This window comes from Dasypus novemcinctus, chromosome 21 (genome assembly GCF_030445035.2).
Source record: "Dasypus novemcinctus isolate mDasNov1 chromosome 21, mDasNov1.1.hap2, whole genome shotgun sequence".
NCBI classification, from domain to species: Eukaryota; Metazoa; Chordata; class Mammalia; order Cingulata; family Dasypodidae; genus Dasypus; species Dasypus novemcinctus.
The window spans coordinates 63,601,722-63,618,572 of record NC_080693.1 but is presented as its reverse complement, the minus strand read 5'-3'; the positions used below and the strand labels follow the sequence as shown (position 1 = coordinate 63,618,572).

The window sequence follows — 16,851 nt, the reverse complement described above, 5'->3', positions numbered from 1 at the left end:
GGGTACACCTTAGAAAGGGCTAAGCCAACTAATTTAAGAATTATCTTTTGGGTGACAAGTGATTTTGAGATTAACAATTTCAAATTTGTGTTAGTTTTTGTTAATAGATTGGTATTCATTTCTGATCACTTCATATAAATGCTTCCCCAGAATTTTTATTCTGATATCCTTAGATTGCAAGGATAAAGGCAGAGCAAAATTTACATCCTTGAAGGAGGTCAAATTAGACCCAAGGATATGGTTTCAATCTACCAGCATTAGTATTAATGTGTTAATAATGAAATTAAAACTTAGTTCCAATTCTTACCAGGTAAATGAAATTTGATTGTTTTTTGGACATGAGTGACTCAAGGTTAGAAACAAATACAGGCATGTAAAAAATGATACCAAGTATTTTCAACAAATTTATTTTTTACCTGACAGACTAAATTCAGTACAATATTTGTTTTCATAACATCCAACATATCTTATCTCAAACTTAACCACTTTCTATGCAGTGACTGTGGTGGGGTGATCCATTTTATTTAGCTACCCTCAATGTAATTCATTTGGGTAGTTCTAAGGCATATCAGTGATCAAAATGTTTTTCCCTACAGTTACTCCTGCATTCTCAATCAGTTTCTTCCGCACATCATCTAAAGAAAATTTATGTGGTGTGATTACACTCTTTTTTTTAATACCAGGATTTCTAAAACTAGGAAAATCACCAATATTTAAAACATTAGTGTTGCTAGTAAAGGATAGTTCAATTAAATTTCATCAGTACATTATATTATAGTTTAACTCATGCTAGAATTGTTAAAACCCAAGATCTTCTGAGTCACATAATACCAACATTTCATATTAATGAATAAATTATTCGGGTTCCATTCGAAGATATTAAATGATGAGAAACAGCCCAAGCTTTCAAGAGGTCTTAAAAAAAATACAGAAGCAAACTAATGAACACAACTACACAAAATATACACTAACCAATTGCAAACTAAACTAGTTGAAGATTAACCTTAAAAAAATACATTTTAGAACTTCGTGATACCCTCATAAAAGTCAGCAAACTAAGGGTATTAAAACAATAGTCATTATTTTTGTTACTGTGCATCAAGTCTATAAGATCTAGAAAAAGGAAATGTTTTATTTTGATTCAATTTAAATACTTTAAAATTGGAAATATTTATAATTGATAGTATAATTAAATTTTAAAGAATGTACAAAAATGATTTGAACAGGTTTTATATTCAGTAACTTGCATGGTTTTTACACTGGCACTTTTATCACTAATTTAGGAGAATCAGATGCATTTCCCTCCATATATTCGGCACTAAGATTTCAAATTTATAAATATGGTAGTATTTTAAATATTAAATTTTTACATGAATGTTGGGTTTATCCTTATTTTCCTTCGTTTCCTAGGTATTATCCAGTTTTATAAGGAAAACACTTTTATATCACAATCAAAACTTGTCTTGGCTACTAGACTGTAGCCATATTTGGGTTATAGTCACTTAGATTCATTATTTGGAATTATACTTACTAAGGCAGACCTAAATGAAACTTATCTCCTAGAAGAATTTCACATTTGTATTTACCTGCACTGCAGAATGGGTTCAAGCAATACTTTAGCTGTTAGGAAATATTTAATTTACTTAAACTTGTTAGCTTTGACTACTCAGAACTCCTAAGGTAGTCTACTTTACCTCTGAGTTCGCTTTAAACTATATCTGATTCATTCCAAATAGAAGATTTTTAAATAGAAGTTAGACTTCATTAAGGTATTAACTTTAAATCTGAAAGAAAATTAATGTACTAAAATTTTCAAGTTTGACAAGTTCATTAAAATTTTTTAGCATGTCTTGATACATTACTTATCAGCTTTTATTCTTCTTTCTGCATTTCCTTAATGTTTGTTTACTTCACCTCTCTGGTTCATTGGATTGCTACTATTTATGCTTTCATGGACTTTATCTTCACAGTTTACTATATCTTGTAAAGCCTTTTCCACATCTGCTTGGCCAGCTGTGCTGACTGTTTTTGGCAAGGTCATCTGCAGTGCACACCACAGGGTAGTGCGTGCTTTCCGAGTAGCTACACACATCTCTTTAATTGCTGAAGCAAGGGCAAAAACATCTGTAAAAGAAACATTCAGGCTAGGCTCAGTTCATCTTAGATACCATTTAAGAATCCCTTACCTCTTACAAAGCCCAATGCTGTTGCCACTAACTAACCAAACACTACTATTTTTATAAAAGAAGGATGGCGGTGGATTGAGCTAAAGTAAAAAGCAGTAAAAAAAAAGTTTGATACTTTTTCTGACTTCTGTGATAATGTCCATGCTTTGGGTAGAACACAGTCCATGTCTTAAAACAGAGTTACTATAATTAAATAAACAAAGTTAACAAACTAGATCAAAGTACTCTTGGATTAAATAATGTGGAGATTATTTACCACTTTATTAAAGTGTAAATTTTAGAAATTCAAACACTTAATCTCAGAATCTAATTTTACCAACACTCAATTTATTGCATTGCCTTATGCAGTAATACTTGTACCTCTGTCATCTTGGCATCTAGGAACTCCTTGCCTTTGCCGATTTGAAGCATTTACAATTTCATCCTTTCTACGTGACTGTACAATGTGAATGGACTCCAAGTGTCTATCAAGAGCAGTAGAGATATTGGCATGAAGGGGAGAGCTTCGAAGACGTTCCATTTTGCCTAGTAAAGTCACAACCTGAGGGAAATAGTTTAAAATTTGTTAAGGCATGTAACCACATTGCCCTGCCATTAAACAAATCTTCAATGAAGCAGAATAGAGATGAGAGCAGGAACATTCATTCAGTAAATATGTGAATGCTTACTTGTATCCTGGCCACAATGGTGGAGGAAAACAAAAATGGAAAGTCAGGCTTTTTTATCTATTTGTGTACATTAAATCTAAAAGCTTTCAGGTAGTTCATTACTGAGAATATGTAACAATGAAAAAGTCAAACATTCAAGCATTTCCATGTCATTAATAGAAAGTGCAAATGTAAGATTCAATATTGTTTTTTGGCAAATAAGAGAATAGCCTCAAAATACAGCAGTATTAGAAGGCATTGTAATCTATGGGAAAAAAAAACAAGCCAAAATGAGGAAAACCATTTAATAGCTTTTAGTCAATCATAGAAATACCGTGCTTTGCTACACACTTTTTCCCAGACATCTTTATCAAATTTGTAAAATAGTGTAAATTTTTTAAAAAGGTAAAAAAAAAAAAGTGTACTCTATTAAAGTTGCTTAGAGAATTCTGAAATTACAGAGGAGCTAATAGGAATAATTCTTTGTTAAATTACAAAATGGCTTAATATCAGGATTCTTTACAAGATTTGATTTGAAGTGATATAACACTTATCCATAGTAAAGCTATTATTTAAATTATGCATACCTACATACTCTAGTTTATCAGTTTTCATACTCTAATTTATCAGTTTTTAATACATTTCTGGATATAGTTAATGCTTATTGATGATTCAGGAGTAAATAAGCAATAAAATAAATATGGTAATTCCTGGTTAACTTACCATCTCATATAATACAAGCACAACTTGCTCATCAAGCTAGAAAACAAATCTTTGTGACTAAGAAATGGGACTTCCCTATCAATATTTTAAATGGGTTTTACTTTTAAAAAATTCCATTGAGGATTAGCTCTGTTGCTAATTTGGATTTGAAAGAGGAACTGTTTAATTACTGAAACTACTTTTTAAATGATTGAGTGGTGCTATTTTCCCTTTTCTAAATATTAGTCATAGTCCTAGGACCAAATATGGGGAAAGAATATATCTCAAAGAGTTACATGTAAATGTGATCTTAAAATCCTTCAGAGCTTTAACTTGCTGAAATGTTTTAAATTTTTATCAAGCAATTTAAAAATCCACCATTGGCTATTTTTACAGCTTACTCTGGCTTGTTCTCGAAGTTCATCCACAATTAAGCGATCAACTCTAGAGGGGTTGGATGTCAGCCTTGGAATTGGAGTATTGTTAGTACTTGATACTTTTTTTCCTGGGTAATTCTTGGCAAGGGCCAATTCAGTCTGTAAAAAATTATATAATGTTTAGATCCTGAATTTTCTAAATATGATTCAATGGTGAATAATACTTCCCATAGACCTAAGAAATAAATTGAAAATACCCCCTTTAAAATAAAATTTGTTTTGGTGTAAGGCAATGAATATAAACCACAGTATTTTTCTGTCATACTTAAGGCATATAAAAAATAAATTTTTAACCCATTAAGAAAAAAGCCTACTTTTAAAAAAATTAGAGTATAAATAACATTTTTTTAAAACATCAAGCTTTCTTTTTTTTGTCTTTAAATCATCTAGTTAATACCTTGTAGTCATGGACTTAATGAGTACTGTACAGTATAGAAGAATTCAGCTTAGAAATAAAGCAAATGGGAAGCAGATGTGGCTCAACTGGCATCCATCTACCATATGGAGAGTCCAGGGTTTAATCCGCAGGGCCTCCTGACCCTTGTGGTGAGCTGGCCCACGTACAGTGCTGCTGCGCGCAAGGAGTACCCTGCCATTCAGGGGTGCCCCCTCATAGGGGCACCCCATGTGCAAGGAGTATGCCACATAAGAGCCGTCCAGGGTGAAAAAAGTGCAGCCTGCCCAGGAGTGGCGCTGTACACAGAGAGCTGACGCAGCAAGATGACACAACAAAAAAGAGACATAGATTCCCTGTGACGCCTGACAAAAAATGCAGGCGGAAACAGAACACACAGCGAATGGACACAGAGAGCAGACAATGGGAGGCGGGGGGTGTGAGAAATAAATAAATCTTAAAGAAAAAAAAATAAGGCAAATACTGCTAAACTACTCAAGTAAACATAATGAAGACAGGCAGGTAGGACATACCAAGTTACTCCTAAATGGATTGCTTTGTTACCTTTTTCCTCTCCTTTTCTAATGCTCTCCACTGTTCATAGCACTCTTCTAGACGAATATGAAGTTCACTGGCTGGTCCACTACGGGTTTTAATTGGTCTTTGAAATCCAAAAGTTGGCACAAAACCAGAAAAGGAATTATCACCATACATCGTATCATTAAAATAAGGATATAAATGGCTTAAGTCATCATAAGAAAACAAATCATAGGAATCCAAAAGTGGAACAATAGAATGGCCAAATGGGAGGGTAGATCTTAGGGGAAACCCATTTGAACCAAGTTGTTGAAAACTCTGATTATGCCTTAAATCTCCCATCATATAATTATTAGAAAAACACGATGCCTGTGTGCGATTCACACGACTATTAATATTGTTGTCTCCACTTCCCTGTCTGTGGCTATTAAAATGACCCTGTGACTCCAACAGATCTTGGTATGTATTTTGAGACAAGGCATCCAAATGCTTTGGACCTTCCTCAGGATCATAATGTCCACTTTGGGGCTTAGCTTGAAAATTATGTTTGTTCACATTTTCAATGATCCCATAGTGCTGGGCTGAATAGTTATCACAAAATCCATTTGGCTGCTTTATTTTTTTATCAGTAACTGATTCAAAGAGATTTTCTTCTCCAGTCTTTGTCAGTCCTTCCATGTGATTGACAGATTGAATTCTTTCTGCACCACTGTAACTGAAATCAAAACTAGAAAATGCTGAAGGGTTTTCTAGGCAATATTTTTGAAATAAGTTGCTATTTGGGGTTAAATTTGTGGATGATAGTTGGGGGAAATCTGAAGAATGGTTAGAACCTTTTGAAGCTGTACTTAAATGACTATTTAATTTCATCAAGTTACCTTGATTTCGATAAGGAATAGGAGTGTTACTTTTTGTTTGAACATTCATCCAAGTTGGTCTGTTTAAGTTAATACCTCCTGAAGATGTTGCTGCATTGGATAACAAACTCACTGATTTAAAATACTCAGAATTTGGGGGATCAGGCTTAGCAAACTGCTGCTTTTCTGTGACATTAGCAAAATCATTATTAGCTGGACAAGCAGTGTGAGGTTTTAGTCCATACTCTGATTTTAAGCCAAAATCAGCAGTAAACACTGCTTCCTTTGCAAACTGCTTTTCTGTAAGATGTGGTGTAGTTTTTGGAAATGTGAAATTCTGCTGGTCAGGTATTGTCTCCTCCATTTTTTTCTGACTTGTTGGTTTAACCTGAAATAACTTTGTGTAGGTGTCTGCTTCTACAGTTGGTGTTTCAGGTGTGCCATTGACTAATTTTTTACTGTCTTGGACACTAAAATTTGAACACTTATTAAGCTTAGCCTTATTAGGATGAGCATATTCTGGGTATCTACAGTAGTCTGCATTTTCATTGTATCTATTAAATTGGGAAAGGAACATCTCTGCCCTTTTTTGTTGTAATGGTGCTTCAAAACCTTTAGCACATATTTTCTCTCTCCCATAAGGGTAAGTATCAACTCCTGATTCTTTCATGATGTCAGACAGACCAGACTGAGGCGTAAAACAGTTTTTGATAAATGGATATTCCTGGAATGTTGTCTTAGCTGTTTCATTTGTCTGAATATTATAGCAGTTAGAATGATCACTTCGTGAAGGGTACATCCATTGTTCTTCGAGGTCTAAACCAGTAAATCCATGATAAAGTTCATCTATTTTTTGTTGTGGTGCGAGATTACTATTATGCAGGTATTGCTTTTCCACTGCTGACACAGATTCACCACTATAAAAAGCTTGCTGAGAGATGGCTGTATCTATTGGCCTTTTGGTTTCTGTTAAGAGGTCATGGTGATCTGCAAATCTGCTTGTGTTCATTGGCCAAACTGACTTTAAATTGGAGGAGCAGGTCCTAGAACAAGTAAATACATCATAATTACAAGTTGGGTTTAAAAAATTTATTTTCTCAGCAGGGAAGGTAGGAAAGGTGTTCAAAACATTCATCTTGCCCCACCTCACCATTCTATAATCCTTTCCTATCTTGTCTTATAAGCTACTCTAAGCTCTAAATAATTTTCTATCGCTTAAAATGTGCTATATGCTACATAAATATGCATTTTAACTTTAATATGTCTTCACTATATTTTCCCAAAGGCATTAACTAGGGCCTAAGGCTGGTAATTATATGGTCTTAGATTGTTTTATGGTTAGAGAACAAAATACATTTTCCCTTTGATCAGATTATTATATAACTGGGGTCAATCACAGTTTTTTAAAAATAAAAAATGTGTTCTGCTTAGACTATTTTTGGAATTAAAATATTTTAATTGCTTACCCATGTACTGCATACTTCCCTATTTATGAAACAGGGCGTTTGGATATGGTTTCCATACCCAAAAACAAAAGAATTAAAAAATTTTTTTACCACATGAGTAAAATCCATATGCATTTCTGCACAGCAGTAACGATAGTTTTAGTCTTTGGGATTTATGTATAAAAGCTCCTTGGAATTTACACTCTTTAAGCCAAAATTTACCTCATGAACTTAAGGGAAATAGCTCTGAATTTTCCAAATGAAAAGTTCTTAATTGCAAATAAAATCTTAAGACTGAAACTTTCAATTGTATGGCAAGTACTTCAGCAAAATCAAGGCTCCTAGAAATAAATATTTGAATTAATATCCCTGCTGCCAGCTAGTCCTCTATTAAGTAAAAATAAAAGTTAATAAACAATGGACAGAAAACAAATTGGGGTTTGCCTGAGGTTGGGGAGAGGGCACAATAGGGAGTAACTGCTTAATGGGTACAGGGTTTCCTTTTGTAGTGATGAAAATATTTCGAAACTAGATGGAGATGGTGGTTGCACAACATTGTAATGTACTAAATGCCATTATATTGTTCACTTTAAAATGGCTAATTTTATGTTAGATGAATTTCACTTCAGTTTTTTTAAAAGTAATAAATGGGGTAATCTAGTATATTTAAAAGTTTACTAAACACTATATAGCTTATATAATATACTAACCCCTCGGCAAAATACGTCTGTGACTTATCTTGTTCTTCCAAAATGTTAGATACAAGTCCATATAAGTCTGTTTCACTGCCATAGTCATTTCTTTCAGTTTGAATCCTAAAAATAAATGAATACCACCTATAAATTATTTTATTCATATTGAAATACAATATTTTGATGTAAATTTCCAGACTCATCCTACCATTATTTTACTATAAAATATTTGGACTGAATCTACATCATTATTTCAAATAGAGGAGTCATGAACACAAGTGTCTATCCTACACAAATATTTCTCCTTCATTTCAAATCATATGTCTAGTTCACAATGTATGCTTACATCTTATTTCTCCACAAATGCTGTATTCATTTTAGCTGCCCAAGATGTAAATCTCTGACTTTTAATGTAGCCATGCTTGGTACCTTAGCTGCTCCTGAAAGCATGTCTGGTCCTAGTCACACATCATTTCATTAACACCTCTTGTTCGTTTGTGATTTGAAAACCATATAAACCTGCTGCTCTGCTCTTTTTCTGTATATATATTTATACTAAATATTAAGCCAAAAAGTGGAATGTGAGATGGTCATCTAGATACAATAGCAATATAACAGATTTGGGGAGCTATCCCTAAATCCATACCAAAGTGACTGGAATTCCATGTACCCAAAATCCTATCTAGTGGCTAAAACAGTCTAACAATAATACAAAATGTAAAAACCACAAGGAGATGAAAAATTGGCACTTTACCTCCTATGGATTTTTTTTTTTGTGTAATTTCTACCCAGAAATAAATAACATGTTTTTTAAAATTGTAACTTTTCACTTTTTCATGTTTTATACTTTCCAACATTTCAGTGTTACGACATTTTTTTTTGTTACGACATTTTAGAAATAATACTTTATATTTATTTAACATTCAAAACATTTAATTGATCTTCCTAACACAGAAAAGGCAGGCATTAGTAATCATTCAGTTGTCTGTTGAACGAACGATCATTTGACTATATAAAGAAACTTGTATTTTGCCAACTTTACTATATACTTGCTGAACAAAAAGTCTAATGCTTTTTCTACTACATTAAATTATTTCATAAAAACTCAATACAAAAATTTTTAAGTTGTTACTCTCTATCTAGAAAAATAACCAATAAAACATATACCAAAAACTGTTAACAGCTGATGTTGGCCCGGGGGCAGGAGAAGAAGGAAGATTAAGATATATTTTCAGTTTCCTTGATATATATTTCTGTAAAGTATGAATTTTTTCTGTGAGCATGTTTCAATTAAAAAAGATTTTTCATTTGATTTTTGAAACTATTTTGTATTATTGTATTACACAGTCTTTCTATTAAAATCATTATTATTGAGAATTTACCAAGACTTTTAAAAATGTAGCATTTAAAAATTAGTATGATTCAATGAATAACTCTGTCTCTAGGTTAAAATAAAGACACCTCAGCCTCTATCAACAGCTCCCTTATATATAATTAAAAATAAAGGTAGGGAAGTGGATGTGGCTCAGACAACTGGGCTCCTGCCTACCACAGGAGGTTGCTGGTTTGGATCCTGGTGCCTGCTAAAGAAGACAGCGAGCTGGTGCAATGGGCAGGCATAGCAAGCTAAGACAAGAGACACAAAAATAAAATAAAATAAATGGAGACCCAAAAAAGCAGAGAACAGAGGTTCCTGGTGCTTCCTAAAGAGAATGAACTGATGTAACAGGCAGGCGTGGCATGCTGATGTAACAAGATGACACAACAAGAGACATGGGGAGGAAAAACAGAATGAGAGACACAATAACGCAGGGAGCGAAGGTGGCTTAAGATACATTGGAGGTACTGGGTTTGGCTCCCAGTGCCTCCTAAAGAAACAAGGAAGACGAACAGACTCAGCAGGTGAAAAACAAGGGGGTGGGGAGAAATAAATAAATAAAATAAATCTTTAAAAAAAAAATTCCAATAGCCTCCTTTACAGAAATAGAAAAGGCAATTACCAAATTCTTTTTAAAATAAAATAACAGTAGATGTCACTCCCATAGGCTTCTCTTTGCAACAGACTCCCGTAATATCTTACACTTCGTCTTTTGTAGCCCTCACTATATTTGCAGTGCCTGGCATGTCATCGAAATCATCACCATCATACTAAGATCTATAAAGGCAGGGATGTTTGTCATGTTAATTGTAGACCTCCATCAGGAGAGCATCTGGCATACAGTATGTCATTATTTTTGGAATTGAATAGAAAAATAATTTAAATAATTTAAAAATAATTAAAAGTATCTTATGTTTAATAAAACCCTATTTGCTGTGAACATGCAAAGGAAAACTACTGAAAAGTTAGAATTGGATGAAAAATAGATTTAAATGTTGTAACTCATTTAAGTGTTATCTTTAGAAAGAGGAACTTCTTGAGAGTTTTTCACTAGGCTTTCCTCTAAAGGATAAGAAAGTAATAAGTTAAAAATTATAAGCAAATAATTAAACACAGTTTAGGCCTTCCTAAAAGTTTGGTAAACATAAAATTATACTACAACATTAAAATGCTGATACAGGGAAATGGACTTTGGCCCAGTGGTTAGGGCGTCCGTCTACCATATGGGAGGTCCGCGGTTCAAACCCCGGGCCTCCTTGACCCGTGTGGAGCTGGCCCATGCGCAGTGCTGATGCGCGCAAGGAGTGCCTTGCCACGCAAGGGTGTCCCCCGCGTGGGGGAGCCCCACGCGCAAGGAGTGCGCCCGTGAGGAGAGCGGCCCAGCGTGAAAAGAAAGAGCAGCCTGCCCAGGAATGGCGCCGCCCACACTTCCCGTGCCGCTGACGACAACAGAAGCGGACAAAGAAACAAGACGCAGCAAAAAGACACCAAGAACAGACAACCAGGGGAGGGGGGGGGAATTAAATAAATAAATAAATAAATCTTTAAAAAAAAAATGCTGATACAGGAACAAAGAGTTAATGCTCCTTGGTTCCTATGTAATGAAACTTAAAAATACCCCATTTAGCCTGAGAGAAGTCTAATTTATTAATTTACCTGTTCTTTACATTGATCTGAGAATTAGAAGGTTGTTTAATATCATCTCCATAAGTAGACCATGGTGCATAGAAAAGTGAAGAATCTACAGAACTTGAATATTCTGTTGATGTAGAAAGTGGAGTATAGGTCTGCCTTAGGTCTACGTTGTCATCACTCTGCAATTATATAAGAAATGTTCAAATATCAGATACATCAAAACTTCATTTATGACAGAATATAGCAAAATAATAAAAAATGAGAGGAAATAATGCACTAGTAAGAGCTGGGAATCACTTATTCAAATCTAAACTTAGCTTTTTGAGTGCATTCTACTCCAGGGGTTGGCAAATTTTTTTTTGTAAAGGGCCAGATACTAAATATTTTAGGCTTTGCAGGCCATTATGGTCTCTGTGGAAACAAGAATGTAAGCAAATGGGTGTGTTCCAATAAAACTTTATTATGAAAGCAGGCACTGGGCAGTTTGGCCCCTGGCCCATATTGTTTCCTGACTCCTAGTATAAAATGTCTATAATTATTGTGTTTTAAATTTTTTGAACATATGAACATTATACAGTCACTGGCTATGTTATTTTTAATAAACCATATATTAAACTCAGTCTTATTACTCACAATCTGCATACGAAAAGAAGTTAATATACGTTTATGTACCATTTTGCAATTTTCAAAGAAATTCCACGTGCAATTACTGTATTTGGTCAACTTGTGACAGAGGTATAACCTCTATTTTTTAAATTATGAGGAAACAGGCTCCTAGTTACTGAGTCAATAGGTAACAAATTTAAAACCAAAACTCTGGGCCTTCTTTTTCCCTGTCTAGGGCCATTTGTTTAAATCCTGGCTATGATAACAACTTAAAATATATATATATAAAGTATAACTTTCCTGTTCATAGCTTATATTATGATCACTATTTTTGAAGTTCGGGAAACTGAGGCACAGAAGTGATTTTGCTGAAAGTGCCATTAAAAACAGCTTTTTCAGAATTTCTGTTAGCAACGACTTTTACACAGGCTTCTATCTTTAGAATGTCTCATAATTTTATTTCTTTAGTTCTTAAGTTTTTATCCTATGCCCATCAAAATTCTTTTAGGTGTGAAATATTCAAATGACACAAAAATTGTTCATCTTTTTGAAACAGTTGCTTAAACCAGGGGGGCATTTCAGATTGTGTAATATCAAATGAGGTAAACAGTATTTGAAATAGAATATATTTTGGGAGTATCTTTCAACTATATGATGTATTTTAAAATACGATTTTGAGTGGTAGTAAAGTTAAGTCCTTTTTAAAAATTTTAGATTTAAATTTAGTATTCTAGGTAAAACAAGCAACTAAAGTAATTTGGTGGCTACCAACATAATTATCCTTGAAACCTTTTCAGTTACTATATTTATGGAAATTAAATATGAAAATACTTGGGGTGGGCATACCAATTAGTCTGGATAACTGCAAAATGTATCACTCATATCCTTTATATACTTTGAACAACCAAATGAAATTAAATCCAAGTAAGTTTTCTTGGGAGTGAAAAGACTTGGGTTCCAAATGAGCTCTGCTACACTTAGGGCACAAATCAAGCTCCCTGAACCTCAGTTTCTCATCAGTACAGTGGGCATAATGCTATACCAAATGTTACAATCAAGATTATAATGTGGATAAAATAAAATAAAAAATAAAATTATTTTAGGATATTGTTATAACTCCAAGTTTAATAATACCAACATCATCTTCTGGCTAAATAATTTCCAATGAAAATGACTTAAGTTACCCAATGCCTAATTTTATATGATTAATAAAAACTGTTTCCAGTGAGGTAAAGGTAGAGACTTTGTTAAAACCAGAGAATAAAGGAGTGATGAAAAATTTCACTAATTTTAAATGATCAAAAGTATGTTCATACTGATTTGCATAAGTGCTTTAAAGAAAAAGTATTTTGTGGTCTTACTAAATAAATGCGGATTTTCTTACATTTCTGGCGTCACATTATGCTGAGGACAAGGTGGAAGCAAGAGTCAATGGAAAACCTTATTCCTTAAATTGTTTTCAAAGCAAAGTATGTATTCTGCAAACCCTGTATTATTAAAATGCTGCCACAGGCTTTCTGGTCCTAACCGTGAAGCAATTTAAACACCTATGTGAATTGGCGTGGGTGGATGAATTTGATTTAGAATAAAGCCTCTCACAAAGGTTGAGTTTATTAATGAACCTGCGATTTGTAGCCATCATAGAAGGAAGTGGAGCCGGTCAACATCCCGCTGTTGAACACATCTGTTAACCTGCTGCCGGCGTCGGCGCTGAGGTTCCAGCAGCGATTGGCACCTCCGCGGAACGCTACTTTCGGCTGCACAAAACAGGCATAGGGAAGCGGAGAGACGTCACGCCGTGCGAAGCTAGGACCGAAACCGCCAGGTGAGGGCTCCGCCTCGCCTGCTGGAGTACCTCACTCCGATTCTTCTCAGCACACTCGAGGGCCCGGGGTTCCCTCCTCTTCCTCCGGCCGCCTGCGAGGCGACCCTGACAGGCCCACGCCGCCGGCCATCGCCTCAGCGCGGCCGCCACCCGACGTGAGGGAGGCGGCGACAGCCCGGGCGTCGTGGAGACCCCCGCCCGGCCCGGCCTCTCAGCCCGACCCGCGATCCCCCGCCCAGGGCCGACGTGTCGCCGCGACCCCCGCCCGCCCCCGCGGCGCGGCTAGGGCGCCCCGTCGGACTTCTCACCAGCAACCCGTCCTTTCCCGCCCGGCCCAGACCTCCTCACAGGACTGCGCCTGGCGACGCGCCTGCTCCTCAGCCTCTCCTCACCGTCGCCATCCTCCAAGCCTGGCCGCCACCCGAACCCTGACCATCCCCACCGGTTACCTCTGTCCCTTCCTCAGACCTGAGGGGCGAGGAGGGTGAGGGGATTGGCAGGGTGTCTCCGCTTCTCACCTCCATGGGGCCCCCCCAGCCCCTCCTGGACTAGGTACAGCTCCTGGGGTACGGGGGTGAGGGGGGGGCGTCGAGGCCCTGCTCCCTCAGCCCGCACCCCGCCTCTGCCGCCGCTGCCGCCGCTGCCCCAGGCGCTGCCTGGAGCTGGTCTGTAAGGAGGGGGGCTGGAGCGGGGAGGGAGGGGCGGGGGAGAGGCCGTTACATTGCCTACCCCACCGCCTCGCGACCCAGCACGCGACCCGGCACCGGCCTGCCCCCTCCCTCCTGGGAGGCCCGCCCCTCGCTTCGCACCCCCTTATTGGACTGCTGCGCAACCAATAGGCGACCGCCTTCAGTGCCCCTTATCCCCAGAGACAAGGCCGAGAAGGGGCGGTTGGTGCACCTCGCTCACCCACAGCTTCTGAGTTTTTCCCGCTCAAAGTAAGAGTGCTCTGGATTGGGCCAGACTGGCAAGCACTAGCCCTGTGATTGGCTAATAGGTCTCGGCAGGGAGGGGCGTGGAACGAAGGGAAGGAGCTCCGGCCTACCCGGTAGGAGAAGTGATCGAGGTGGTTGGAAGATTTGAGAAATCACTCAGCAACTGGCTGCTAATCGTAAACCCGTCCAGGGTGCACCCTGTGCCAACCAACATTTCATTTTTGTCCCTCAGACGACCCCTCCCTAAATCCCAGAATTCTTTGGACCCGCCAAGAGAATAATAGAACATGTGCCTGTTTTCCAAGGGTGAGGAACCCCTTACGGAGTTGTATGTCGTTGGGAGATCCCCTTCTGAGAGAGAGCCTCCCTACTAGGCCTCAGGCTTCACTGGGGTGTTGTTTGGTGTTGTTATATTTTATTTTATTTTATTTATTTATTTGTAATGTTACTCTTGAATAAAGCTCACTCTGACCCTTATTTACGATAGGCTATTTGAAACTGGCACTGGACAGCCATTTACAGCGGCAGTCCGGTTTGGGGGTGTGACAGTCTCAGAGAAATGCAGGTTTTGTCTCCAATGCTAAGAAAGAATGCTGTGTGCATTTAAATATTGACGATGATCAAAGTAAACACAACGAACATCTTTAGAGTGTTTTTATTTAAAATAAAAAATTGAGAAACTAGATAAAGTCCGTTAAGTGGAAGATGTTTCTTAACTTAGGCACGAATGGATACAGGCCGGTGTAGGACCAGTTTTGTTGACTCAGATTGGCCTAATCGTTACTGCAGCTCTGATTTTAAAAAGCTGACGAGGTAAAATGGGTATGCCCACTTAATTACATTTTTTTCCCCCTCACTGTTTATGTTGCTGAGGTGGAGCTCATTCACCATTTGCTTTGAGAGTATATTGTCTTGTTTTGGAAATGAAAATTTTTAGGAAATAGCACTACATTGAACTCAAGTGACTACAAGTAAGTAGCGAAGGGAACATTTTAGTTATGGAGCCGAGCAAGTATTTAGCGTGTGGTTCTTCCTCTCAGCTCCTGGGTTTCTTTTTTGGAAGATCCTATTTTGAACGTGTGTGTTGATGATGATATAGGGTTGGTTTCTCAGTGTTACACAAGGACATTTACAAACCTTAAAGTGAGAGGGCTGGGAGCAGGTGTAGCTCAGTGGTTGATGTGTCTGCTTTGCATGTATGAGATCCCTCATTCAATCCCCAGTACCTCCTTTAAAAAAAAAAGTGAGGAGTTAGAAATACTGAAACAATTGTTCTACATCTTCTCTGCCTTCATTTGAATTTAAATTTAGGTGGAAATGGTGACCTTCCTTCTCCATTTATTAAATATTTCCATGTAGATGCAATTGTGAAAGACATTTTTATGTAATAAGGTCACATTTCCATGCCCCTCTTGATCCAATTCAAAATGATGGTAACCTTAAGTAAAAACTCATTTTTTTCACTTGCTATTTTGGGGATATTTAAATGAATCTGAATTTACAATTGGATTTTATTTTCATTTTTAAGGTATCTAAAATCACTCTTCTATAGAACTGGGAACAATTTTAGCCTATTCTGTCTTGAAATATTAGTGGACAATGCAGTCTTTCTTCTCCAAAACGTATTTAAAGGTTAACTTTTTTTTTTTTTCAACTCTGGAAGACAAGGTACAATGTGGTACTCTTCAGAGACATTAATGAGGCCTATTTGATGCTTTTACAAATACTTAAACATTTCCTTTAGTAACAAAAAAATTACCAGTTTCATTTTTTTAAAAAAGTCAATCTCCCTGTGGAAATGTTTTGAGTGATAAAACAAATATGACTTCATTATTTTCTTTTTGAATTCAAATAAAGCATTTATTTTTGAAAATTCATGTGTATGTAGGGGCAAAACCTAAATGCCAGAGAAAACTCTGAATTAATTCAGTCATCCATAGAAAGCGTTCATATAATTCCAAGTCAGTAGGTAATTAAATAAATCACTGTAGAATTGTGATATATGCTCTCAACTGTATTAAATGAATTGGTTTTCCAGTTTTTTAATGGATGAGTAGTCCAGCAACACTTAAGACATTTAAAACTGCTTCACGTCAAACCATGCAATTCTTCAGAGGAGCCTGACTTGAAGGACTAAGTTCTTTTAATTATACTTTCTGAAATTAACTGGAATGGAATGCCAGATACGGTTTCTAAACCTTAATAGCTGGCTGAAAGCCTTACAAAATACTCCTTATAGGAGCTATTTGAAATGACGGCTCCCTTTTTGGATATAAGTGTTTTTCTAGCTTTCCAGCAAAATTTTTGTATCTTATGCCTTTGTAGGAAGTAAGCTTGTGTTCTGCTTTCCCTCTCGTAGTTTGGAGGGGTACCTATATGCTCCAGGAAAATTGTAGATTTCTATTTAGCTCTGAATGAGGCTCTTGAAAAATTCTTTTTTTTTTTAAGCATTTATTTTTATTTATTTCATTCTTGACAGGCAGCACTGGGAATCTGTGTCTTTTTTTTTTAGTTGCATCATCTTCCTGTGTCAGCTCTCGGTATATGTGGCGCCACTCCTGAGCAGGCTGTGCTT

General features: G+C 36.7%; 1 protein-coding gene across 1 annotated transcript; it reads right to left on the bottom strand.

Annotated features, from left to right (window-relative positions):
* Positions 1-391: 391 nt before the first annotated feature.
* On the bottom strand, positions 392-13,935 carry MEIOC (meiosis specific with coiled-coil domain). Its single transcript, XM_058284346.1, has 8 exons — positions 13,860-13,935; positions 13,139-13,273; positions 10,932-11,089; positions 7,916-8,020; positions 4,931-6,803; positions 3,937-4,071; positions 2,547-2,727; positions 392-2,124 (listed from the first exon to the last, which is right to left on the bottom strand). The coding sequence occupies exons 1-8, from the start codon at positions 13,863-13,865 to the stop codon at positions 1,895-1,897; spliced, it is 2,823 nt and encodes a 940-aa protein (XP_058140329.1). The 5' UTR covers positions 13,866-13,935; the 3' UTR covers positions 392-1,894.
* Between the last annotated feature and the right edge of the window lie 2,916 nt (positions 13,936-16,851).